The sequence below is a fragment of the Mesoplodon bidens genome (genome assembly GCF_964165515.1).
Source record: "Mesoplodon bidens genome assembly, chromosome: 1".
Lineage (NCBI taxonomy): Eukaryota > Metazoa > Chordata > Mammalia > Artiodactyla > Ziphiidae > Mesoplodon > Mesoplodon bidens.
In genome coordinates, this window is record NC_138176.1 from 47,848,687 (window position 1) to 47,874,284 (window position 25,598).

Consider the following 25,598-nt stretch of genomic DNA (forward strand, 5'->3'; position numbering starts at 1 on the left):
CAACCTCCCATCTTCACAGTGAGGCATGGCCCTTTGGCCTTAATATCTCCTCCCTATAGAAAAGAACCTGGGTGCAGGGAAGAACAATTCTGATGCTTCACCAATGACAGAAAGCTTGGAAAGGTTAGTATAAAAGATACAACAGCAACCAATTTAGTGCAAAGAAATGGAAGTGCTAATTGAGCTAACTGTTCACTGACTTAGGAGGCTTGTTTCCAAAGTCCTCCTGTAACAGAGAAAGTGGTGTGTGACTTGGAAGTAGCAAGTGTGGCCCAGGCAATACATTTCCCAGCGTCTGCTGCTGACTTCTAAATCCCTATAGTGAAAAAGCAAGCCGGCGAGCATATCACGGTTAAAGGATCAGCCCCAATTTGGCACTATAAGCTCAAATCGGAAGAGAAATGTGCAGTGAAATGAAGGACTAGAAGAGACTGATTTTGCAGCATGTTTCAATTCACAAGGCACTTATGTGTCACAAGGACTGTCACAATCAGTAAGGCAACCTCCTGTGTTTACTACTGAGCCTGAGAGAAAGTAACAGTAAAGCAATAAACATCGGCTAATAGTTTCTTCGTGAACACTCATAGCAGCTTTATTCATATTGGCCAAAACCTGGGAACAACCCACATGTCTTTCAACACTTTGGAGGTTCCCTCTTAGTGCAAGCTGCAGAATGTCAGGTTCCCAACAATCCCTACCTCTCATGAGCCTCCTCATCCTTCAAAACCCAGTTCAAATCTCACCTTCACCCTAATTTCCCCAGCCAGAAGTCAGAGCACTTATGATGGTGACTCTTGTAAATCCTCCTCTCTCCCACCACCTGGTACTGCTGTAATAAGCATCCTGAGAGTAGGAACCATGTCCTGCATCTTTGTACTCCCCCAACTTGGCATGCTAGTACCTAGTAAGTGCTCAATCGATGCTTGTGTACAGCAACTCTTTCTGATCAATGGAGTCAGTATGAGACTGCTAAGAGACATCCTCACTTCCTAGAAGTGAAGTCCATGTCTTACCAATTCTGTGCCCAAGTAAAGTACCCAAAACCCAACAGGTGCGACAATAAATATTTCAACTGAATGTCTTTACCTTTGGCTCAAGGATCAATTCCACCCGCTCATTAGCATCATCTTCTTCAGAGTCTGAGTTTCCTGCTTTTATATCTAGTTGCTCAAATGCACTGTCCAACACTTGTAAACCGTAGTTCACAGCCTCCTGGACTTTAGGAATCAGATCTACTTCTTTCTGTTCCCGGGTCTTCTCCTAGGAAAAAATACTGTTCAGTAAGATCTCCAGTACATTGATATCACCCTAATAAAACACTGGGAATGTTTGCTCAAGCCTAGACTCATGCTCCAAAAAACCCCCCAAATTTTAATTAAAAATGTTAAATTCTTAACAATTTAAAATGTTAAACAATTAAAAACATTAAAAGTCAGATTCTGCTGAATGCCTCAACACAGACTTTGGAGTGGTAAATCCCAAGTTTGTCTATGCATTGAACACACATCGAACTACATAAGGTCCTGGAGCTCCGGATTCATCATCTACAAAAACAAAAGCACAACTATGGTGTGATGGTTCAGCTTTTATAGGCTATGTAAAAGAATCTTAATAATGAATGGCACATCACAAGACATCCAGGGGCACTTCACCTCCCTGCTACTGGAGGAACAAAGGGCCTAGACTTTTAGCTTTGCCATGGCTGTATCCCACTAACCTTGCTTAATGATCCTTTGGACAATTTTAGGAGTTAAGACTTAGAACAAAATACCCCAGCCAGAGATGTCATTTTTCAATTACAGCTAAAAAAAACAATAACTGGACAATTACAATTATTCTATAAACTTGTTTCAAACCAAGAGAGGGTCAGTTTCATCTCTAATCTATACTGTACATCACCCTAGAACAATGCCCCTGACCCCGACAAAACTCTGTACACATCACTAACCTGCTGAAAATATTCCACAGGTCTCCACTTACTATAACAGCAGCTCTCATACACTCAACTGTGTCATCAGTTGTAAGAAATATTGCAAAATATATTTAGTGTCATTTCCCCTCCTCACAAATATTCTAGAAGTCGATACATAATTACAGAAAGAACCAAACCATACAGTGTTGTTTTGACAGTCAAAGGGGAAAATCTGAAGAGTATTTTATAATACCTCAAGTGTGGAAGTCTTTCTAATTTAGCTTTTTTGTTTTGGCTGCATCTTTTCTGCACTCTGGTATGCTTGATTCTGAGTTAAATAGCTAATATTGTACTAAGTGTGCGAAAACATGCTTGTGAAATAAATATATAATGGATGTTTTAAAAATAATTCACTAAATAGCTATCGCCTTAAAATTGACCCCTGACTTGGTATAACCAGATACTATTGCACTTAAATGGTTAGCAAGTCCCTGAGTACTATTAAAAATAAAGATTAAAAAAAATTTTTTTAAGGCTAGAAATAGGCAGAACTGTAGCTGGTTTCTAATATCCTTTCTTAGTCTAACACCTTCATATGTTACAAGCAATATGGCTTTCACCTTACTTTCATTTTTAAACTGGTAGGAATAAGAATCAAAGCAGTCATGAAAGGATAGGGAAGCACAATCTTCAAAGAACTCACAAACTACAGCCCAGCATGGCCTACTTTTTTTTTATAGCCCTCAAGGTAAGAAAGGTTTTTACATTTTTAACGGAGGAGGGGGAAGGGGAGGAGGAAGAGAAGAAAAAGAAGAGAAGAGACATAGGTCAATGCGGCCAGCAAACAAAATATTTATTATCTGGTCCTTTACAGAAAATCTCTGCATACCTCTGCTCTATTCTTAAGCCAGAATTCAGGAACTTAATCTATACATTTCTTAATACACTAAATTTCACAAACAAACTAAAGAGTTCAATTGTTGGGCTGTCAGGAGCAGCTTCTCCCATTTCCCTCAGTGTCCATCTCCCTGCCCACAATCCCTCCACCAGCCACATCACAAATCTCCACCACTTTTCTTCTTGAAAGGAGTGCAACAGAAGAGTGATTTAATGCAAGTACCTGTTCTGGTTTTTCTGCCTCAGGCTTGAGCACCGGCTCCTCCACTTCTTCATCATATACACGCTAAATACGGAAGCAAATTCAGTTTGGAATGGTCAATACAGCATTTGGAAACAATCACAATGTAAGAATTCAATACACAGTTTAAAAAAGACAAAGATGGGGAAGAAATGATTATTCAACAAATGGCTGAGGCCGCTGGCCAAGGGCAAAAAGCAAAGAACAGTAGTCAACTCTCCCAAAATTAAGTTTTTTAAAAAAGACACAAATGACTAGGAAACATGAGAAAAAAACCTTCAATCTCATTGTTGACCACAGTCACAAAAACAATAACAAACTGGTGTTCACACTTTCTTGTTTAATCTAATACTTAATGCTGACAGAGCAATGATACAGATACTCAAATGTGAGGCTATGAGAATACCAAGTGGTAGAACCTACCTACTAGGTAACAAGAGCTTTAACATTTTGCACAGTGGAAACGGTAAAGGTAAGTTATTTTAATCCTGTTGCTTAAAATGGTTGCTAAATTTTTATTATCCCATTTATAAGAAAATAGATAGGCCAAGCCCACCAATGATTTGCCAGAAGGCCAGGCATGGGACTGACCCATACAGCTGGAGCAGGCAGCCTCTCTTTTCCAAAATAGATCTATCACTCTGGCAACTGTGTAATTTCCTTTTTAACTATATATTGTTGTTTAAACTTCCAAAGTAAAACATTCTCATTATAAATAGTGCAATGATGAAAATGTTCTGGAATTAGATATTGGTGATGGTTACAAAACTTTGTGAATACACTAGCACCTATTGACTTGTACACTTTTTAAAAGGGTGAACTTTATGGTATGTGAATTATAAGTCAATTAAAAATTAAAAAGTCAACATAAAGATATAAGTGAAAGAGATGTGTTTAAAAATTGTTCCATCCTTACCTCCAACCAAACCCTCAGAATAAGCAATTTAAGCTTGGTGTGTGCTCCTCTATGTTTCCCACATAGAAACATACACAAATATATACAGACATATGCACATATTCAGAGTTCTCCCACTCTTCCTGCTTTTAAATAAAAATGCACTTATACTATACACATTCCTCTGCCCCACTTTTTCACTCGATATTTACATAAACCACTTTCTAGGTCAATGCAAATAGATTTCATTCAATCTTTTTAATATCTGCACAATATTCTATAGTATGAACTTGACTATGATTAATTCAATAATTCTCTATTAGGAAACATTAAGGAGATTTCCAGTTTTTGCTGTTGTAAATAAACTGCTGTAAACATATGCACATATACTGAATTCGTAGGCCCTGGATCTTTTATTTCTATAGGCTTCCCAAAAATAGGATGGCCAAGTCACAGGACAAAACTGTTTTTTAGACTTAATAGCTACCTCCAGATTTCTGGCCACAAATGTGGAGCAACTCACAATGTCCCCACAACATATTCAAGTGCCCACTTCCCAGACCTTTGCCAGCAGTGGAACCATGTTACCTACCTTTTAAAAATATCTGCCAATCTGATTAGACAATGTTATTTTTAAACATTCGTATCTTCTAACCCAAGAATTCTACTTCTTGAAATTTAGTACCCAGAAAAATAAATACAAACAATAAGATGCTCATGGCATCAGATTTATAAGTCACAAACACCGAATCTGTAATTCTATGCAATTCCAATCAAAGTGCTAGTAGAATTTTCTGGGGAATTTAGCAAGATAATCCTCAAATTCACAGAGGAAAGAAAAAATCCAAGGATAACCATGACAATTCTGAATAAAAAGAAGTCACAGGGATTTGCCCTATTAGGACTTACTAGAAATCTCTGGTATTTAAGATTGTGATACTGACTACGGCAGATAAACATAATAAAAGACAGCGGCAAGAGACAGACCCACAATTACATGTAAGCTTGATTTTATATTCACAAAAACACACATTCATACATATAAGTCACTGAGGAAAAGAATTACACAATAAAAGTTATCCATATGGGAAAAAATATGCATTCATTCATACACATAAGTCAGTGAGGAAAAGAACTACAAAATAAAAGTTATCCATATGGGAAAAAAAATATGCATCATACACATAAGTCAGTGAGGAAAAGAACTACACAATAGGGCTTCCCTGATGGCGCAGTGGTTAAGAATCCGCCTGCCAGTGCAGGGGACACGGGCTCGAGCCCTGGTCCGGGAAGAACCCACATGCCACGGAACAACTAAGCCCGGGCGCAACAACTACTGAGCCTGCACTCTAGAGCCCGCGTGCCACAACTACTGAAGCCCGCGCGCCTAGAGCCCGTGCTCCACAAAAAGAGAAGCCACCACGATGAAAAGCCCGTGCACCACAACAAAGAGGAGCCCCCACTCACCGCAACTAGAGAAAGCCCGTGTGCAGCAACGAAGACCCAACACAGCCAAAAGATAAATTATAAGAACTACACAATAAAAGCTACTCATATGGAAATGAACCAAATGAGATCCCTACCTCATATTACGTATACCTGCACCGATATACATCCACACAGATATACTCTTCAGGTAAGAAGAGTAAAAAGGCAGAGATACAAAGGAGCCCACACCCAAAATATTTAGAGTTAAGGGACGAAATGGGAGTTGGTGCCTTTTAAGCAAATATGGCAAAATATTAAAATCTGTTAATGCAAGGTAGTGTATATTATTAGCATTTGTGGTTATTATCTGTTCTTTTCTAGGCACATGAAATATTTTATTTAAAAAATTGATGTTGGGAGATTGTTAAATGATAGGCACATAATGAAATAAAAACAATAAAAATTAAGTTCACAAAATCTTACAGATGTGTTAAAATGCTTATAAAATAATACACTAACATTAAGAAAAATGCAGGCTGCCAATATATAGAAAAGGTAAAAGTTATATACATACATATATACTCTTAGAAAGAAATATGCCAAAATGTTCAGTGGCTGATTAATTTGGGGTGGTGGAATTATAGTTGACTTCTGTAGTTTTAATTTTTTCACACTTTAATACTTTTTATGTATGCCAATCTCTCCTACAGTGAGTGTTCATTACTTTTATAACAAGAAAGGAAAACACTTAAAGCCCAATGTCTGCATGGAAAATGGACTTGGAATATACATGTCAAAATGTTAAGAGGCGCTCCTTTAGCATCTGAAATTTCAGATGATGCTTCTTTTTCCATACTTAAAAAAAACTGTTCTATAAAGCCCAGAAATTTGGGGAGTAATTTTCAAAGGCAGGAAGAAATAAAGTAAATAAATCTTAAAATGGAGACTTTAAGACAAGGTCACTTCAGACTTTAAATAGCGAGACCACTTAACCTAAAAGGTTGAGCTTCATGCTGAGGTCTCAACAGCATTAACACCCTACTTTTTCTACTGCTTGTCATTAAAAACTACCTCACAAGAGATCAGCAGCCTGTGGAAAGCCAAACATGACATCTCAGAAACCAACCAGCAAATACAAAAAAACCATGGGATCTTTTGAGGCTGGCCAGGACCATGCATCTCAAGTACTCAGTACACAGCAGGAAATCAATGCTAACTTCCTGCACCCTTACCAGTTTCACCCAACTCACAGCTTCATGGGTTTTTTGATCATTTTAAAATCAGGTAGCCATTCCCAGAACTGTTAAATATCTTTGATATTTCCCCTCAAAGCATCTTTTCCTCATTTGGGGAGATGAGGTAAGAGATGAAGGTGGGGAATTAGAGAAAATGCTGACGAGGGGCTGAGATTTCTTAACATGTTATAAACAGCCCTGGTCCTTTTCACTTTTGTGATCTCTCATTAATTCATTCAAATATTCACTGAGTCCCTATATATCAGGCTCACACTGAGCCCAAGGAATACAACATTTAGCAAAAATATGGGGGTTGATTTAGTAGGGGAGTTCAACACATCCAATCATATCAATAAATGTAAAATTACAATCATGGGAAGTGCTACTAAAGAAGTCATTAACTAGGTCACTTAATGTTTCAGGACAAAATTCCTAAATTAACAAATTAATGAAGCTTCAAGAACTGTACTCCCTCCGGATAACGCACTGATGCGCTGGCCACTGTTAATCAGCGTTTCTCCTCCTTCAGAGTCCCCTCTTGAGCCTTTACTAAAGGCACTAATTTCTCCTGCCCTGGAAAGTCCTGATTGCTCTTCAGTTTCACTAACTATAATGCAGTTTGCAATCTACTGGCTGCCTCTAGGTCAATCACTAAAACCCAGAAACCTATGACTGTGCGTAACTTTCCAATAAACTACCATGAAACCAAATGGCACCATCATTTAAGCCAGAATTCAAACTGGCCAGGGTTTGAAGAAAACACATGCAAAGTCAAATCACTGCCAAATGTATTATCAGCAGGTAGTTTATTTCAGAGTTTTATTAAGCATTAGCCATACTCAACATCATCATGCTCTACCACAAATGGAAAAACACGTAACATGTGGCATTATAGGGAGGTCTGGGAAGCAGTTTGATTCGGCAGTGGCAACAGGCACATCTCAAGGGGAATTGGCTGCAGAATGGAAGGGGAAGAGGCATAAGGACTAAGGGGATGGAGAGATGGATGGAAAGTAGGGAATCCAAGAAGTGAACAGAAATAAAGAACTATTACTAAAAAATAATCAACAAAAACAAACAAAAAAACCACCCACAAAAACTAGATTATGGGAAACTCAGAAGCTAAGAAAACTTGGCCAGAAAAGAAGAGCTAGAGAAAAGAAAAAGAACTGAAGGTTATGATTCAGAAACAAAAGCTTATGTGCCCCTCACCCCCAAAGTATCAGTCGGGTACCAATCCAGTACCAATGTGGTATAGGCACATCAGGTACAAAAGAAGCCTCCCAATTCTATTCCTTGTCCAGTCTAGGGCTGCAACACTGACTGCAGAGAAGAGCTAAGCACCTGATCCAGCAAGAAAGGTACAGAATGAGAGCAACAGGTATATTCAAAAGGACACGGAATTCAGCATGATGAAAAAGTGATGGGGCTGCATACACCAGTGAAGTACAGATGAGACTCCTGTAAACTGCCTCTTCCAATGGGAAAGATGCTCAGGACCAAGCATGGACATTCTGTGTAGACAACCAGAAAATGACTACAGAGTTGACTATTTGTTACATTTTAAACCTACTGGTAAAGAGATATTTAAGACCTTTATTAAGATCTTTATTTTACACACAGCTTCCCCAAAAAGCCTAGTAGTGGCATTTCAACCTGAACTACTAAAAATGTACAAACATGCTGCGTAAGATACCTGCATGACAATATTTAGTCTCTTCTTAACAATCCTAGATCGTGGGCTTTGTATAATCTTGCAAGTTTTGAAATCTTTTTTTATTACTTTGCATCTAACAATCTCAGGAGATAGCCTACTTTACTAATTCTCTTTTCACAGATTAATTAACACTGATACTCAGAAAGTTAGCTGCCCTATGAGAAATACAGACCAGCTTAACTAAGCTTCCTCTCCATCCTCTGTTAACAATCTCCCCTACAGTCACTGGGCTACAGCCACACTTGCTTCCTTTTTGTCCTGGAATTACACTATTATGGAAGATTGTTATCTTCTCTAAGGAGGGGCTCTGTCTAATTTATCTATGTATTCCTAGAACCTAGCACCCAGAAATTTGATAAATACATAGACAAAATAGCACTTGGGTTAAAGCTCAATAATCTGTTTAGAGCTGATTCTATGGCATAGGTTCAGCCACCATAACAAAACGTTAGTTGAGAATATTCCAAGTAGACACACACATGCCTCTTAGGTAACTTATCAAGACATAATGGATACAATCAATAACCTGATGGTGTCCAGAGAATCAGACCAGGTGTATGGTTTTCCTTACAGACCATGCTCATAACAAAACTTGTTGGAGTGCCATGCAATTCAGCAGTCTACACAAAAACTAAAAATCAATGAAAACACTGGAATATGAGGAAGTTTTATCGTTAGGTTTTTTCAAAGGCTTGAAAAACAATAAACTTTACTAATAAAAGGGGGGGGGCATCAATCACCAAGAACTACTACTTCACCAAAATTTAAGAGAGCCTAATAATGGGTCACTTAGTATCACAGTGACTCTTGCTCCTTCTAACAGTATTATTTTTTTATAAGTCCGATGTAACTAAGTAACTCACGTTCTCAATGAACTGGGTATTAGACAGCATAAGGAAGTCATTGAAGACATTATGTAGTCGACAATCTGTGGCTTTAGTTTCCCGAATTAGTCCATCCACTTGTTTCTTGATTTCATGGGTCCTAGAGATAGTCTGTTGTGAGAATTCCTGTAGAAACTGTAGTAACTATTTAAAAAAAAACATACAGTAGTATCAATATTATATGCACCTATTCTGCGTGTCAAAACAGAAAAGAACCCATTTCCTTTCACCTGTGTGTGTGTGCAACCGTGTGCTGGAATGTAAAAAGGATGCTGCTTTTGACAGTACCAAGACCAAGTAGCATCGAAAAACATTAAGAAAGATCATCAGAACAGTGGCAATGAGTCAATGGATATTTGCTATATCGTTTTTGGAGGAATTTAAAAGCCCTGTTTGGTTGTCATTCTACAGGGATCAGAGACAAAGGGAAAAATAACAAACCACTACTCTTACCAAAAATCCTATTCAAATGGAACTTTGGAATCACAGTTCTGAGCTTATTGGGCCCCCTGCCTAAAGGGTCCCACTCAAGGATATCCATATACTGGTTTGTCTACCGCTCCACTCAGTCCAGGTCCCAACATGGAATAGCCTAACTAGTGCCATGTAAGCCTGAGAGGTGGCCGAAGCCGATCCCCGCTCAGGGTGGAGTTGGGGGCCTGGCTAGAAAACCCAAACAAGGAAGGGCCGCAGTCCGAGTGGGAGCACTGAGAGGGCTAAGGTCAACCAGCCCGCCTCCGCCCCAGTGCCTGGGGACTACCACCCGGGAGTTTTCGAGGGCGAGAAGGGACGTTATCAAGTCAACGAGAGGCAACAGGGTCGACTGGGTGGAGGGGGGCTGGGGGCTCCCGTCGTCCCGCTCGCAGGCCGCGCATCACCCCAGAAGGCCCGCCCTCCCCTCCGGTCCCTGGGGCCCGCCTCTCACGCCGGCGTCGGCTGCCAGCGACCAGCTCTGGCTGCTCCTGCGGATCTCCTCCACCGACCAGGGCCGCTCCCACACGGGCTCGGACCCCGGCGGCCGCTCCTGGTCAGGGGTGGTCCCGTTCATCTGCAGCGGGAAGGACGAGAAGAGGGGCTGAGCTCCGGGGAGGCGGCGGTCAGGGCCAAACCCTCACCCGAACCCCCGCCCTCACCATCCTGGCTGTGCAGTTCGGTGGGCTCAGGGAGCCACAGGACCGCGCCCGCTAAGCCCCGAAAGTCTCCGGAAGCTAGCGGTGCGGCCCTGGCACGTGACCGGCCTCACGTGACCAGAGAGCAGGTGACCTGCGCCTCATGTGACCGGATGCGGGGCTCTGCGGAAGGAGGGCGGGCTGCTCTCGGAGGTACGCGAGTTAGAAGAGCCCCGCAGTCTCATGGGTGGACTTACGGATTATCATACTAAGTGAAGTAAGTCAGAAAGAGAAAGGCAAATATCATATGATATCACATATTTGGAATCTAAAATATGACACAAATGAACTACCTGTGAAACAGACTAACAGATACAGAGAACAGACTTGTGGTTGCCAATTGGAAGGGAGGGTGGAGGAGGGATGGATTGGGAGTTTGGGGTTAGCAGATGCAAACTATTACATACAGAATGGATGAATAAGGTCCTACTGTATAGTACAGGGAACTATATTCAATATCCTGTGGTAAGTCGTAATGGAAAAGAATATGAAAAAAGTTTATATATGTATAACTGAGTCACTTTGCTATACAGAAGAAATTAAAACAACGTTGTAAATCAACTATACTTCAATAAAATAAATTTTTTAAAAAATTATTTCACTAAAAAAAAACATCAAGGGTGCGGACGCCAGGGGGCGCTGAAGGGGTGGGTCGGCCGGGTTGCGCTTCAGCTGGAGGTCGCAGGTGGAGGCGCGTGGTTAGCCTCGGAAGCACGCAGGCAGCCAGGTGTGTTTAGAGAGAGGAGCCAAAAGGAGGTGTGGGAGAACAAGCCGAGGGGCTTTAAACAACCGGCGATGTGGAGGGAGGAAGAGCTCGCCGCTGCTCCTCTTCCTTGCTGAGTCTCCTCTGCCTGTCTGGGGGTCAGCCCAGATTTTCTGGAGATTGATGTATCTGGCTGTCATCGTACTTTAACGACATGCTCGGTTTCAGCTCACTGTGTAGGGCCTCCTTAAACATCCTTTACTTCCTCCGCATTGCTCTCAGACTCAAGTCCAAACTTCTCATATGACAGGCAAAAGCCATTTATAATCTCATCCCTGCATGTGAATCCATCCTCAGCTTTCCCACCTTCCCACGAGCGCTCAGTGACCTACCTATTCCACCTCACACTTCCCTGAAGGCCCCTCTGCAGAGTTGTTCTTCCAGACCAACTTGCTTTTTAAAATGAAGATTCCAGTTTAGGCTAGTTAGGCTATTAGTTAGGCTAGTTAGGCACTAGTTGGGCTATTCGCTGTTGGGACCTGGACTGAGTGGAGTGGTAGACAAACCAGTATATGGATATCCTTGAATGGGACTCTTTAGGCCGGGGGCCCAATAAGCTCAGAACTGTGATTTCAAAGTTCCATTTGAATAGGATTTTTGGGTAAGAGTAGTGGTTTGTTATTTTCCCCTTTGTATTAGATACCCTTTGTATGCTGTCCAATACCCTTTCCATTCCTGTGTGCCCAAGTTATTTAATCCCTGTGAGTTTTCCTTAGTGAAAGGAAGTTACATGTCTTGCAGGGATGTTGCGTTAAATGTGATAATATTTGTAAAATAGCACGGTGCCTGTCATACTGTGAGCATTGAACATAGATCCTACCACTTCCCCTATGCCCTTTGTTTATCAAACTCTTGGACTTTGTTTTGTTTTTGCTTCTGTCTCTTTACTGAAGACTTCCCTGTTTATCCCAAGGATAGCTTTAAGTGCCCCCCCTCAGTTTTTTTCTACATCCTTGTACAAATATTCGTCATAGAGTATCACATGATATTATAGTTTATTTATAAAGTCTCCTCTTTAATAACAATACCTAACATTTATGAAGTGCTCAGCATTTACCACCTTATACATGTTAATTCATTTAATTCTCACAATGACGTTGTGAGGCGGGTAGTCTTATGCTCATTTTATAGTTGAGGAAACTGAGGCACAGGGAGGATAAGTAACTTACTCAGGGTTAGACAGCCAGCAAAGCAGCAGAGCCAGGAACCCACACCATTAGCCACTATGTTACTCCATAGCTAGTAGTTTCTTGAAGGAACTTCATTTTTAAATTGCAGTCTACCAACCTCCTGGCCATTCCCATACATTCATTTAAAATATTTTTAAACAAAACCACTTAAGAACTTGGTTGGTATAATTTAGGTGAGCCAGTTACCAAACTTACATCTTATATAACATCATCATGGTCAACTTCAGTGGCCATGTGGATGACCCTGGCCTCAATGTGCCTTAATAACCTTAATCTACATTCCAACTCTCAAAGTCCGTGGATTACCCACACCCTGGACCTTAGCAGCTGAAACTTTCTGACTTTTAAATCTGGACTGCAATAGAGCAGCCTCTTAAACTTCCAAGTCTCTCTCTTATTCCCTGGTCTGTTCTCAACTAACCCAAGCCTCAGTCTCTCAGTGCCCCTCCTCCCCATTTCGCCCTCTTAGCTTCATTTCCTTGCTTGTCCTGCCTGCAGCCCATGATATTAGCCTTCAACTTCTCTTGACAGCCCTTTCATATCCCCACCTTATGTTTCTGACACATGGTCTCTGCTAACTCCTAGCTTTGAATCAGTCCAACTATGCCCTTTCTCCTTTCCTACACCTAGGTTACTCAAGGAAATCACTGCGATTTCATATTCTGCAAACTTAGCTGGCCCCTCAGCACTGACTGGCAGTCCTTTTACTTATACTTGCTCTATGCACTTATCCTTGATTAGATCCCTTCCATAACTTTACCATGTGGTTCAAAGTATCCATCCTATTTGCCTCTTCCAGAGAAAACAGACTTCTCACCTCAACTTAAAATGTTTCTATGTCTACACCTTCTGTATCTCATACAGTTCTTTCTTTGCACACAACATAATTTGACTGGCAAACAAACCAGGATTTGGGGGAAAGATATTGCAAAGCGCACAGAACTTAAGGAAAGCAAGCAGACACTGGTCTTGGGAACAGCATAAAGCAGAGGAACCTAGGGCAGTCTCCTCTGAGCCCCTGCCACTAGAAGGACTCAGTTCCAGTCATTTCTCTTCTTGGTTTTCTCCTCTGAATTTCACATTCCTGAGATAAATAGAATCTCATTAGCTTCCCTTGGGTCATATTCCCACTCCCCTTATTGGCTTTTCTACCAAGACCACATAGAATGGACAGAAGTGGTCCCCAAACAAAAAGTTGGGACTGTTACCAAAAGCAGGAAGAAGGGATGCTAGGCAAACAAAAAGAGCAGGCTACATGCTGCCTCCGCTCCTTTCTTTCAGTCTCTGGAAAAGTCATCCCCCCTTTTGCCCAAGGCCAGTGACCACTATGTTCTTGATTGAGCCTTTCCTGCTTCTCCCGGGATGGTGCTGTTTTGAACTCCCCTTCCTGTGTGTTCAATCTTACTCTCTTTACTAGTATTCCTTCAAATGTTTTTGAGTCATGCTTTGTATTGAATTTGTTCATGTTAAAGAAATCTTGCACTGCAATAACGATGCCTGAGAATTCAGATAAATCTACCTGTCATACTGGTCATTCTCTTGCTACACTTACATGATTAAAACTGTCAACCAGTGAAAATCCTAGAGGAGTTTCCTGCCATGGTATTTGTGAAGTCAACTGTATCAGGGGAGATCCCAGGCCTAGAGCCTTAATCTGAGCTTCTCTGAGCTTAATCTGAGTTTCTGTGCCCAGGTGTCTGCCAGGGATCTTGTTAAAAAGCAGATTGTAAATGAATAGGTCTGAGATGGGGCCTGAGACACTGCATTTCTGACAAGCTCCCAGGTGATGCCTAGGCTCCTGAAATTAAAGTATGTTGGGATAAAGAGCCAGACTAAGTGTCCCCTGGTGAGCAGTGCAGCTCCATGATGCCAACCTTGACAGCCAGTGTGTCTCTGTGTCATATGGAAAATGACTAAGAAAGAGCTGTCATAGTGGAGAGAGGCCAGGACTTGCTTCTGGAGGCCCGCATGGAGGCAGGGAACTGGGCCCCACAAATTATGAAGTGGATCCTTGGTGGGAGCGGGGTGTATTGGGGCCAAACTCCTTGGGTGGTAATGGAAGAAAAGTGCTTAGGCTTAGAAACTGAAGTAGCCCTCTCTTGGACTGTTGGCTTTAGGGGGGCTCAGACTCAGCAGGACTCTCCACAATTTCCTTGCAACATCCTGGGCTAATGGACCACAGGGGAGAAGATGAGGGTTCTGCCCAGACATTGTCCCAGGCACCTAGCCAACGCTAGCTCAGGGAACCAAGCATTAATGATGATTATACACCAGCTACTTCCAGATTCTAATCAATCAAGTAACCAATCAACCACTGCATTAGGAGCTTCAAAGGAGAGAAAGAAACAGAAAGATAGAAGGAACCAGTGGTACAATACAATTGGCAATACTATAGGAATTCAATATTGTAAATTCCAAATGGATCCTGCAGATTATAACTTACTACTGGGGTTTCAGAGTATAGAGAAAGTTCTGAGGGCCGTCGGGGTCAGAGAGGAAACACACTGGACTTTGCAGTGTGGAATTTGGAGAACCAGAAAGAATTGTTTTTGATGTTGTCCTAAGTATTTTACTTCTACAACAACATCATTATAGAAGAGCTCTAATTAAATATTTCCAGGTTGCCAAATGGAAAGATTCATAAGCAGTTGGTTTGAAATAAGGGAGAAGTTTAAAATAGCAAAATGCATAAGCCTGAGACTAATCACTGACGTAAAGAGCTGTTCTGGCTGTGTTTCCAACTTCTCATTGCCAAAGAGGAGAAGGTTCCTCCTTTTTTTTTTTTTTTTTTTTTTGCGGTACGCGGGCCTCTCACTGTTGTGGCCTCTCCCGTTGCGGAGCACAGGCTCCGGACGCGCAGGCTCAGCGGCCATGGCTCACGGGCCCAGCTGCTCCGTGGCATGTGGGATCTTCCCGGACCGTGGCACGAACCCGCGTCACCTGTATCGGCAGGCGGACTCTCAACCACTGCGCCACCAGGGAAGCCCACCTCCTTTTCTTGATGTTACACATTAGAGTTCAGAAAGTGGATAGCTCAAGGGAGGTCACAAAAAAGCTTTAATAGTTCAGAAGCTGTACCGTTCATTGTGTCCCTGAAACCTTATGTGAAGTATAATTTTTCCAGCGTACTTACATAAAAGATGACTTCCCAGCATACACGTGCGCGCGCGCACACACACACACAAACACACAGCTTCACTTAGCGGGGTGCTGGTAACCTGCTTATTCAAGAGTGGGTACTACCATCCTTAGTCCACAGCTGGATATGGCAGCCCCGTTTCCTTCCTTAAGATTCCAGCATCTAGGGGGTACTGTGGGGTAGAAGGGAGGGAGAAGAGAGGTCATAAATCCTGTTGTGCCTACTCAGCCTGTTCCCTGAATGCCTAGATAGCCTAGGTTAGCAAATCTGCCATTTGTGCAAAGGCAGGCACATCCAGAGGGGGGAAAAGAACTGTAAGCAAACTCATTCAACAAATAATACACAAATATTTCTTTGAAAGTAAAATCAGACTTTACAAAGAAGACTAAAGCCCTTGCATCTACCCCACCCCAAACTCTTCCCACAAGCCAACACACACCACTCACTCCACTCTTCATCTCATCTCATCCACTCAGAGGCGATCTTAACTCTGAGTCTTATGTTTAAGCCTTCATAGCTTTTTCTAGGTGTTTTTGTACATGTGTCTGTCTGTCTGTCTACACACACAGTATTTATTTATGTGGTTTTACATGTATAAACTAATTCTGTACCTTCATTCTGTGTATTTTTAAATATTCACAATATGCCTGTCCATATTATCACAAATAAATCTAAATTATTCTTTTTAATGACTGCAAAGTATTCTGCAGTATGAACATGCTATGGCTTATTTAGTTGTTCTCCCAATTATGGGAAACATTTAGGTTCTTTCCAATATCTCATTGTTATAAGCCATGCTGCTAGAATATCCTTGACTAAATTCCTTGCACCTGTATGCAAATGTTTTGGTTTTAATAGAGATGATAAATTGTTCTCCAGATTGTGCCAATATACACTCCCAATGGTGGGCTATGAGGGTAACTGCTTGCCCCACTTCCTAACTAACACGTGCTATTACCAAAATTAAAAGTATTTGCCAATCTGGTCAGTAAAGATGGCATCTCAATGCCATATATTTGTATTTCCTTGTTAACTGGTGAGATTGAACATCTTTTCTTAAGCTTATTGGCAATTTTAATTTTCCTCGAATGATGTTTTCACATGAATCTCCCATTTTTTATTCACTTAAATCTTTTTTCCCATTATAGTCAATCATTTGTTTGGATTTAACCGTATTACCTTACTTTGTGTTTTCTATTTCCTGTGGTCTCTTTGTTTCTTTTTTCTCCCCATTCCTGATTTCTGTTGGGTTGATTGAATTTTCTTTGTTCCATTTCTTTTCCTCTGTTGGTGTGAAATTTATACATTCCATTGCTTTTTTTCTAATGGTTACTCTTAATTTTTTATACCCACACATAAAGTTATACTTGCCTAACAAAATCTAAAGGTAATCAGTATGTATATACTCTTCCTAAACAGGACAAGACATTTTCACTTCCTTCTGCTGTTTCCCTTCTCCCCAACTCCCCTGTTCATATCATCCAGAATTCTAACTCTAAATTGTTTTAAACATGTTTGGCAATTAATACTAATTTAGTCTTAAACTATAGGATTGACTGAATTGTGTAAGATTACTTGGCTAAGATTACTTTTTTTCATACTGCTTTTTCCTCTGTATTCCTTCAGCCTTTTTTGTATGTAGGAGTACATCTTAAGTACTTCTTTCAGTGAGAATCTGTTGGTTCTTAAATGCTGAATACTTAAAATATGCCTTCCTTTCGCCTGTGCTTTAAAGTGATACTGTAGCTGAGTGTAGGATTCTAAAATGACAGTTATTTTCCAACAGCTCATTGAAGATATCATCTCATTGTCTTCTTGGTGTGTTGCTAATGAAATTTACAATGAAAATATGATCCTTATTTCTTTAAAGTTAAACTCTCTTTCTGCTATGGTAACTTTTAGCATTTTTTTTCTTTATTTTGATGTTCTGAAATTTCTTAGCTTTCTTCACTTCTGGGGAATGCTTAGCCATTGATTAAATACTACCTCCTCCTTTCTCTCTATATTCTCCCTCTGGAATTCCTAAATGAAAGGTGGAATGTCCTTATCCATTCTTTATGTCTCTAAACTTTCTCATCTTCTTTATTTCTTTGTTCTATTCTGTAAAACCCCGTAAACTTAATCCCCAGCTTGCTAATTCACACAGTGCGTCTGTTCTGTTACTCAGACTATCTTTGGAGGTTTTTCTTTTCAACAATTTGGGCTTTAATTTTCAAGATTTCTAATTGGTTCTTTTTCATAATTCTTTGGTTTTATTTTGCTTTATGTTGCTGAAGATACTAAATGAATTTGTTTTAATTGATCTATCGATCATGTATAAGATCTTCCATTTGCTAGTTTTTAGATAGTTTTTAATCTATCTTCCATGGCAGTGGCATTCCTCGGACACTAGCACTTCTTGACTGTACACTAATTTTCTGGTTTAGAATTCTCCCACCTGATTCAGGATTCAGCAGAATTCCTATGTGGGTGTAAACTTAGGTTACCTGGGGGCTTGGCTTCTCCCATGGTTTCATATCAATTTCTTTCTTTGGGGGGCCACATTGTTTGTTTCTGTACGCTCAAGCAATCCCCCTTCATGACTTCAAGCCCAGACATGAAGTCAACGATTTATTTCTTATATCTGTTGTATCATTTATAAGGATACAGCATGGAGGGGAGTAACTTTCAGACTGTTTTTATTGCATAATCTTAAATCCCTAAATTACACTTTTTAAAAAAGCTCAGCAGAAGTTTTGTTCTTTACTTAGGAGAGTAGAAAATATCAGACACAGGCTCAAAGTAGGTTTGTGTGTGTGTGTGCACTCTTGCACATGCTATGACATTTGAACTTGTTTTTACAATGTATTGCAATAATGTTTTAGCGTCAGTGCACTAAAGAGTTCAATTTAACTTAAATATATGTCAACCTGGAATCTCCTGTTTAAAAAAAAAGGAGGGTTAATATCTGTAGGGAGGACCTTAAAGGAGTAGCTGACAAATAATTCAAAATCTCATGACAATCTGCTTGGTTTTTTGTTTGTTTTTTAATAAATTTATTTGTGTTTATTTTTGGCTCTATTGGGTCTTTGTTGCTGTGCACGGGCTTTCTCTAGTTGTGGTGAGGGGGGCTACTCTTCGTTGCGGTGCGCGGGCTTCTCGTTGTTGTGGCTTCTCTTGTTGCAGAGCACGGGCTGTAGGCAAATGGACTTCAGTAGTTGTGGCACATGGGCTCAGTAGTTGCGGCTCATGGGCTCTAGAGCGCAGGTTCAGTAGTTGTGGCGCAGAGGCTTAGTTGCTCCGCAACTTGTGGGATATTCCTGGGCCAGGGGTCGAACCCGTGTCCCCTGCATTGGCAGCCAGATTCTTAACCACTGCACCACCAGGGAAGGCCAATCGTTTTTTGATATGCATATTGTTGCTCAGTCCAACCTAAAATAAAATTCACAGAGCTTGTTCAGATATCTCCCTCCTTGTCTCTCATTAGAATCTGAAACAAGAATGGGGACTTTCTCCTCTGAGGCTTAGGTTTAACACTTAAACCACCAGGCAGGTGCCAGTGGGAAATATCCTTTCTGCCTTGGCTATAAATCTTGAGTCCTCTGGCAAAAGGGCACAGGATGGTAACGTGATGCTTCGAAAAGAGATGAACTTCCTTTGTAACTGGGACTGACTCTGCAGTTTTCTTCAATGAAATTTTTCTTTATTGAATGTAAGAAAAGAGTTTAGGGATTTTTCTTTGTTGAATGTAAGAAATAGAGGTCATTTTATGAATGTCTGTGCTTCTAAGCTTTGGAAAGGAGTCTTTTAAAAAAAATTGTGATTGCTAAAGTCAGGGGGCAAGGTCCTGAGGTCCGCGCGCGCTGCGCGGTGAGACGCGGAGGGCGTGACGGAGGATGGAGGCGGTAGCGTCCAACGGAACGGTCGCGGTTGCTCGTGAGAAGGTAGCGGTGTAGGCACACGGGCTACGTAGAGGCGCGGGCCATGGCGGGAGGCCGTTTTCGTTGGGCTCCCTGAGGTGCGCTCCCTGAAGTCTCTGCGAGCCGTGACCCATGGGCTCGCTGAGCAGCCGAGTGCTGAGCCACCCGGGGCGAGCCCGAGCCCAGCAGGATCCGGGTTCTGGGGCTGGGGGCTCGGCCCGGAGGCCGGAGAGTGGGGGCGACGTGGCCGCCCACGGCTTCGGTTACTGTCTGGGCAGCCGTAAGCGCAAGCGGAGCAGGGGGGCCTTCTGCTACTGCCACCCCGATCCCGAGACAGACGAGGATGAGGAGGAAGGGGACGAGCAGCAGCGACTCTTAAACACCCCTCAAAGGAAAAAGGTGAAGAGTACATCCAAATATGTTTATCAAACATTATTTTTAAATGGTGAAAACAGTGACATTAAGATTTGTGCTCTAGGAGAGGAGTGGAACTTACACAAAATATATTTATGTCAATCTGGCTACTTTTCTAGTATGTTCAGTGGTTCATGGAAGGAGTCCACCATGAATATTATTGAACTGGAGATTCCAGACCAGAGTATTGATATAGAAGCACTGCAGGTGGCATTTGGGTCATTGTATCAAGATGATGTCTTAATAAAGCCCAGTCGAGTTATTGCCATTTTGGCAGCAGCTTGTATGCTGCAGTTGGATGGTTTAATACAGCAGTGTGGTGAGACAATGAAGGAAACAGTTAATGTGAAAACCGTATGTGGCTATTACACATCAGCAGGGACCTATGGACTGGATTCTGTAAAGAAAAACTGCCTTGAATGGCTTCTAAACAATCTGATGACTCACCAGGATGTTGAACTTCTTAAAGAACTCAGTATAAATGTCATGAAACAACTCATTGGTTCCTCTAACTTATTTGTGATGCAAGTGGAGATGGATGTATACACAGCCCTTAAAAAGTGGATGTTCCCCGGTACCTCTCTTCTCTAGCCAGCAAAGAGAACTGCCAAGTCAGTTCCGGCAGAGAGCGCGGTAAGAAGCGGATCGCGGCCTTCTAGCCCGGGGCCCTCCAGACCCTCCGGCCTCTAGTCGGCAAGTGAACTGGGGGGCCCCTGGGACAGGCTCAGGCTGCGTCTTGCCGAGCCCCAGAGCCCTCGCCGCAGCCGCCAACTGAGAGGGCCCGAGCCTGGAAGCAGCAACGAACTGCTCCTCCACCCCCACCTCCGCGACCTAATGGCGGCGGCCCCTCGGAGCCCAGATCCCGCCCACCGCCGGGTCTCTTGACCCCACGCTGCAGGGGTTAGGCGAAGCCCCCGGTAGGCCACCGAGGACGTGGCGCCTTTGGGTGTCGGGCGTGGCAGGGCGAGAAGAATGGCGGCCAGTGGAAAGCCGCGGAGGGCCGTTAGAGCCTCGAGGGCCCGGGAAGGGGCGTCTACGGGGACGCCAGCTCAGCCACCCTTAGGCCTTGGAGCCCGCGCGGATCCGGGACCTGAGGTGACCTCTCTGCCCCAGTTGAACGAGACCTCACCTCGTCCGGACAACGACGGACAAAGGCCTTAACGGGCCCAGAAGGTGAGCGGAGCCCTGGTCGACGACGGTTGGAACGTTCGCGGGTCATCGGGCAGTTGGTCGTCGTTCTACCAAGACCTCGATGTCGGAAGACAGAAATGGTTGAATAACGTACCACATGCGGCCAATAGGAAGTGCCAGCCACCCTTTGGGAAGATTTACTGGCCGTTTATAGAAGGCCTGTGTATATAATATGAAAAAGCTGCTCTCAACTTTCCCCCCAACCTTTCGAAAGAAAACTTTTCACTACATATAGGCCTAGATGTGAAGAGGTTGCCGACGTATGATAGAGTTAAAGTCACATGTCTTGTAAATGCCCATTTGTTTCTTTAAAAAAAACCGTAGAAAAGAAATGTCTTCTGGAAATGACTTTTCGAAATGGAGTTGTTTGACCACCTCTAGAGGAGGACATCAGGAGCCACAGAGGTCCACGTTTGTTCAGTGGGTTAGAGGACATGGAATGCAAGACGCTGAGGAGGAAGAAAAGGTTCTGTGCCAGACTGGTCACAGTTAGAAGACATTTGCATATTAGAATCATTGTTTTGTGTGTGCATTTTACTCCTTACTACTGTATATGTAGTTGACAATAAGTACTTTTTTGAAATATCTAGTCTTTCTAGATGTTCTAAAGTGCCTGATACATGTTCAAAGTAGAGGTAGTAAAAAGACATTTTGTAAATATCTTTTTGTTAAAATTCATATGAAATGTTGTTTTGGGGGGGCAGGGGTGGCCAAACCACCTTTTTGAACAGTACGCAGTATGCACTGTGTTTGTTTGTGCACTGGTTCAAGGTCGGGGGGAGGAGAAGGAAGTGCAAAGAGCTCTGTGCCAGTGTGTTTATAGTGAGGCAAGATTAACCATTGTCTTTTTTATGTTCCTGCATTTTGTTTCACTTTGCTGTGTATATAGTGTATATAATGGACAAATGAGTCCTAATTTACAACACCTAGTCTTTCTAGATGTTAAAGAGGTTGCCAGTGTATGACAAAAATAGAGTTAGTAAATAATACATTTTGTACATTTTTTGTTAAAATTTCTAGGAAAGATTGTCTTCTGAAAATTTGAGCATGATAGCCCTCTGGGTTGGTGGAGGGGGGAGAGAGAGAAGGGGGTTGGTCTTAGAATGGCTAGAATGCTGGTATTTTGAAGACACTCTCAGATTGTAACTGTTACATGTGTGCAGTTCATTCAGTACTGCTCTGTATATAGTGGATAAATTAAGTCCTTATTTGAAACATCTAGTCCATCTAGATGTTTAGAAGTGCCCAACGTATGTTAAATGTAGAGGTAGTAAAATATCACTTTGTAAATATCTTTTTGCTAAAATTCACAGGAAGTAGTCTTTGGGAATGTTAAATGTTAAACCACCTCTCTGAGCAGTATACTATTGTTTATACTTGTTCAGTGGTTTGGAGGAGGGAGGGAAAGAATTGCAAAAGGTAATATGCTAGTGTGTTCATACCTGGACATTTTCAGACAAAACCATTTTTTGTATGTTCATTTTGTTTTGCTGTGTATATAGTGTATATAATGGACAAATTGAGTCCTAGTTTTGCAACATCTAGTCTAGGTTGCCAGTGTATGACAAAGTAGTAAAATTAGCACATTTTGTATACTTTATTGAAATTCATAGGAATGCTTGTCTTCTGTAAATGACTTTTGGATATGAATTTGTTCAACCACCTCTAAGCATTACACATGCGTGTACTTGTCCACTGGATTGGCGGTGGAGAGAAGGAAGTGAGGGAGGAAATGGTTCAGGCCAAAATGGTCATATTTAGAAGAAGATACCTCAGATTATAACCATTGTTACATGTGTGCAATTTTATTTAACAGTGCTGTGTACATAGTGGACAAGTAAGCTCTTATATGAAATATCTATTCTTTCTAGATGTTTAGAAGTGCTCGATGTATTTAAAAGTAATTTTAGTAGAATAATGCTTCTTGTAAATAGCTTTTAAAAACTGATGGGAAATACTGTCTTTGGAAATGGAATTGTTAAACCTCCTCTCTGAACAGTATACTCTGTGCTTGTTCATTGGGTTTAGGGAGGTGGGAGGGAAAGATTGCAAAAGATGTTTTGCTAGCAGGTACTAGAACATTTCAACTTATCCATTGCTCTATACGTTACATGCATTTTGTTTAACTTTACTGTATATATTTTGTATATACTGGACCAATGGGTCCCAATTTTATAATATCTAGTCTCTAGATATTAAAGAGGTTGCAATGTATGACAAAAGTAGAGTTAGTAAACTAACACATTTTGTACACTTTGTGTTAAAATTCATTGAAAGGCCATCTTCTGAAAAGGGCCTTTGGAAGTGAAATTGTAAATCACATCTAAGTGACACCTGTGCCTATACTTGCCCAATGTTGGATGGATGGCAGAAAGGAGGTACTGGGAGAAACGAAGTGTTCTAGATTAGAATGTTCCTATGTAGAAGACACTTTCAGATCTAACCATTGTTACATGTGTGCAGTTTATTCAACACTACTGTGTATATAGTGGACAAACTTAGGTCCTTATTTGAAACATCTAGTCTTTCTAGATGTTTAGAAGTGCACAAAGTATGTTAAAAGTAGAGGTAGTGAAGTAACATGTTTTGTAGATATATCCTTTTGTTAAAATTCATATGAAATACTGTCTTTTAGAAATGGAGTGATCAAAATGATCAAACCACCTCTCTGAGCAGTACACGTTATTTTATTTGTGCTGGTTCAGGGAGAAAGAAGAAAGTGTAAAGGGATTTATACCAAGAAAAAAAAAGTGGATGTTCCTTCAACTTGTGCCTTCCTGGAATGGATCTTTAAACCAGCTTTTGACTGAAACAGATGTCTGGTTTTCTAAGAGGAGAAAAGATTATGAAGGTATGACCTTCCTTGAAACTGAGCAAGGAAAACCATCTGTGTCAGTATTCAGACATTTAAGGTTACAATATATTATCAGTGATTTGGCCTCCGCGAGAATTATCGAACAAGATTCTCTAGTACCTTCAGAATGGCTATGTTCTGTGTATAAACAGCAGTGGTTTGCTGTGCTCCGGGCAGAACAAGACAGTGAGGTGGGGCCTCAAGAAATCAATAAAGAAGAGCTAGAGGGAAATAGCATGAGGTGTGGTAGAAAGCTTGCCAAAGATGGTGAATGCTGCTGGCGGTGGACAGGTTTTAACTTCGGCTTTGACCTGCTTGTAACTTACACCAATCGATACATCATTTTCAAACGCAATACATTGAATCAGCCATGTAGTGGAACTGTCAGTTTACAACCTCGAAGGAGCATAGCATTTAGATTATGTTTGGCTTCTTTTGATAGTAGTGGAAAACTAATATGTAGTAGAACAACTGGCTATCAAATACTTACACTTGAAAAGGACCAGGAACAAGTAGTGATGAACTTGGACAGCAGGCTTCTGATCTTCCCTTTATATATCTGCTGTAACTTCCTGTATATATCGCCAGAAAAAAGAATGAAAATAATCATCATCCAGAAAATCCAGAAAACTGAGGATCTCATCCGTTGGAAACAGTAGCACTTTGTAAACTTTTTTGGCCAGCTTTAATTTAATGGCCCTGCGGATATTCACATCTAAGGTGACTAACAGTGACAAAGGCCTTATGAACTGTTCAGATAATACAGAAGACTATTCTTATCCTCATTACATTTCTATGCATATATCAAAAAACATTTTAAAGCCAAGAAAATATCTGTCAAACCGTTTGTTATAAAGATGTCGACTCATGCTTTTTAATTTGACATCAGTAGAAAATTGCCATAGGTAAATTTCACATTTCTCTGCAGCCAAATATAGAGCTAATTTTTAGCTTGAACTTTGATCCTACCTAATGTTAGTGAACCTCAATTATCCATCTGTAAGTTTTATTTTTATTTGGCTAAAAGAATGCTAAAGGAATAATTTGGCCAATTATAAATGCTGTTTCAGTTGGTGTGTTTAAAGCTGTCCTTTAATTTTTTCAACTGCTCTTTATGATTCCTCCTCCTAGTCGAATATTCTTCCAATCTATATATGTTTTTAATCATTAATTTTTTTTTCATGGAAAAAAATTAAAAATAAAATAATTGTTTGAGGCATAATCGACATATCACATTATATTAGTTTCAGGTGTACAACATAATGATTTGATATTCGTGTATATTGCAAAATGGATCACCACAGCAGGTCAACTTAACATCCATCACTACACATAGTTACAGATTTTTTCCTTGTGATGAGAACTTTTAAGATTACTCTCTTGGCAACCTTCAAATATAAAATAAGTATTATTAATTATAGTCACCATGCTGTAAATTACATCCCCATGACTTATTTATTTTATAACTGGAAGTCTGTACCTTTTGACCTCCTTCACCCATTTCTCACACCCCCCACCCTCCACCTGTGGCAACCACCAATCTGTTCTCTGTATGTCTGAGCTCATTTTGAGGAAGAGTGTTGTTTGCTTGCTTGGTTTTGTCTTTGATTTTATATTCCGCATTTAATTGACATCACATGATATTTGTCTTCCTGGAGAGGAAGCTTTATAACCTATTCTGACCCTATGGAGATAAAAACATCTGTGTTTCTATCTTTTTTTGTTGTCTCTTGCTTCCTTTGATCTCTTTCCTGATCTGTGAATACTATG

At 41.1% G+C, this 25,598-nt stretch overlaps 2 protein-coding genes across 13 annotated transcripts in view; one reads left to right on the forward strand and one right to left on the reverse strand.

Annotated features, from left to right (window-relative positions):
• LOC308623249 (WASH complex subunit 2A-like) overlaps positions 1–10,454 on the reverse strand; it is a 56,778-nt gene extending 46,324 nt beyond the window's left edge. For 6 of the 12 annotated variants that reach the window (XM_081245378.1, XM_081245377.1, XM_081245376.1 and 3 more), the window contains exons 1-5: positions 10,343–10,454; positions 10,135–10,257; positions 9,189–9,353; positions 3,033–3,095; positions 1,087–1,260 (exon numbers count right to left, since the gene is read on the reverse strand). In XM_081245378.1, the coding sequence (XP_081101504.1) occupies positions 1,087–1,260; positions 3,033–3,095; positions 9,189–9,353; positions 10,135–10,257; positions 10,343–10,345 (528 nt within the window). In that variant the 5' untranslated portion in view covers positions 10,346–10,454. The remainder of the gene's footprint in view (positions 1–1,086; positions 1,261–3,032; positions 3,096–9,188; positions 9,354–10,134; positions 10,258–10,342) is intronic. The other 6 variants (XM_081245382.1, XM_081245374.1, XM_081245381.1 and 3 more) reach the window with 1 other exon arrangement.
• An 8,849-nt stretch (positions 10,455–19,303) lies between these two features.
• On the forward strand, positions 19,304–24,462 carry LOC308623242 (germ cell-less protein-like 1; the record flags this gene model as incomplete). The annotated part of the gene is given in 3 exon segments (XM_081245356.1): positions 19,304–20,343; positions 23,716–24,422; positions 24,425–24,462. Coding segments are annotated over 3 exon segments (1,587 nt in total). The 5' UTR covers positions 19,304–19,501.
• Between the last annotated feature and the right edge of the window lie 1,136 nt (positions 24,463–25,598).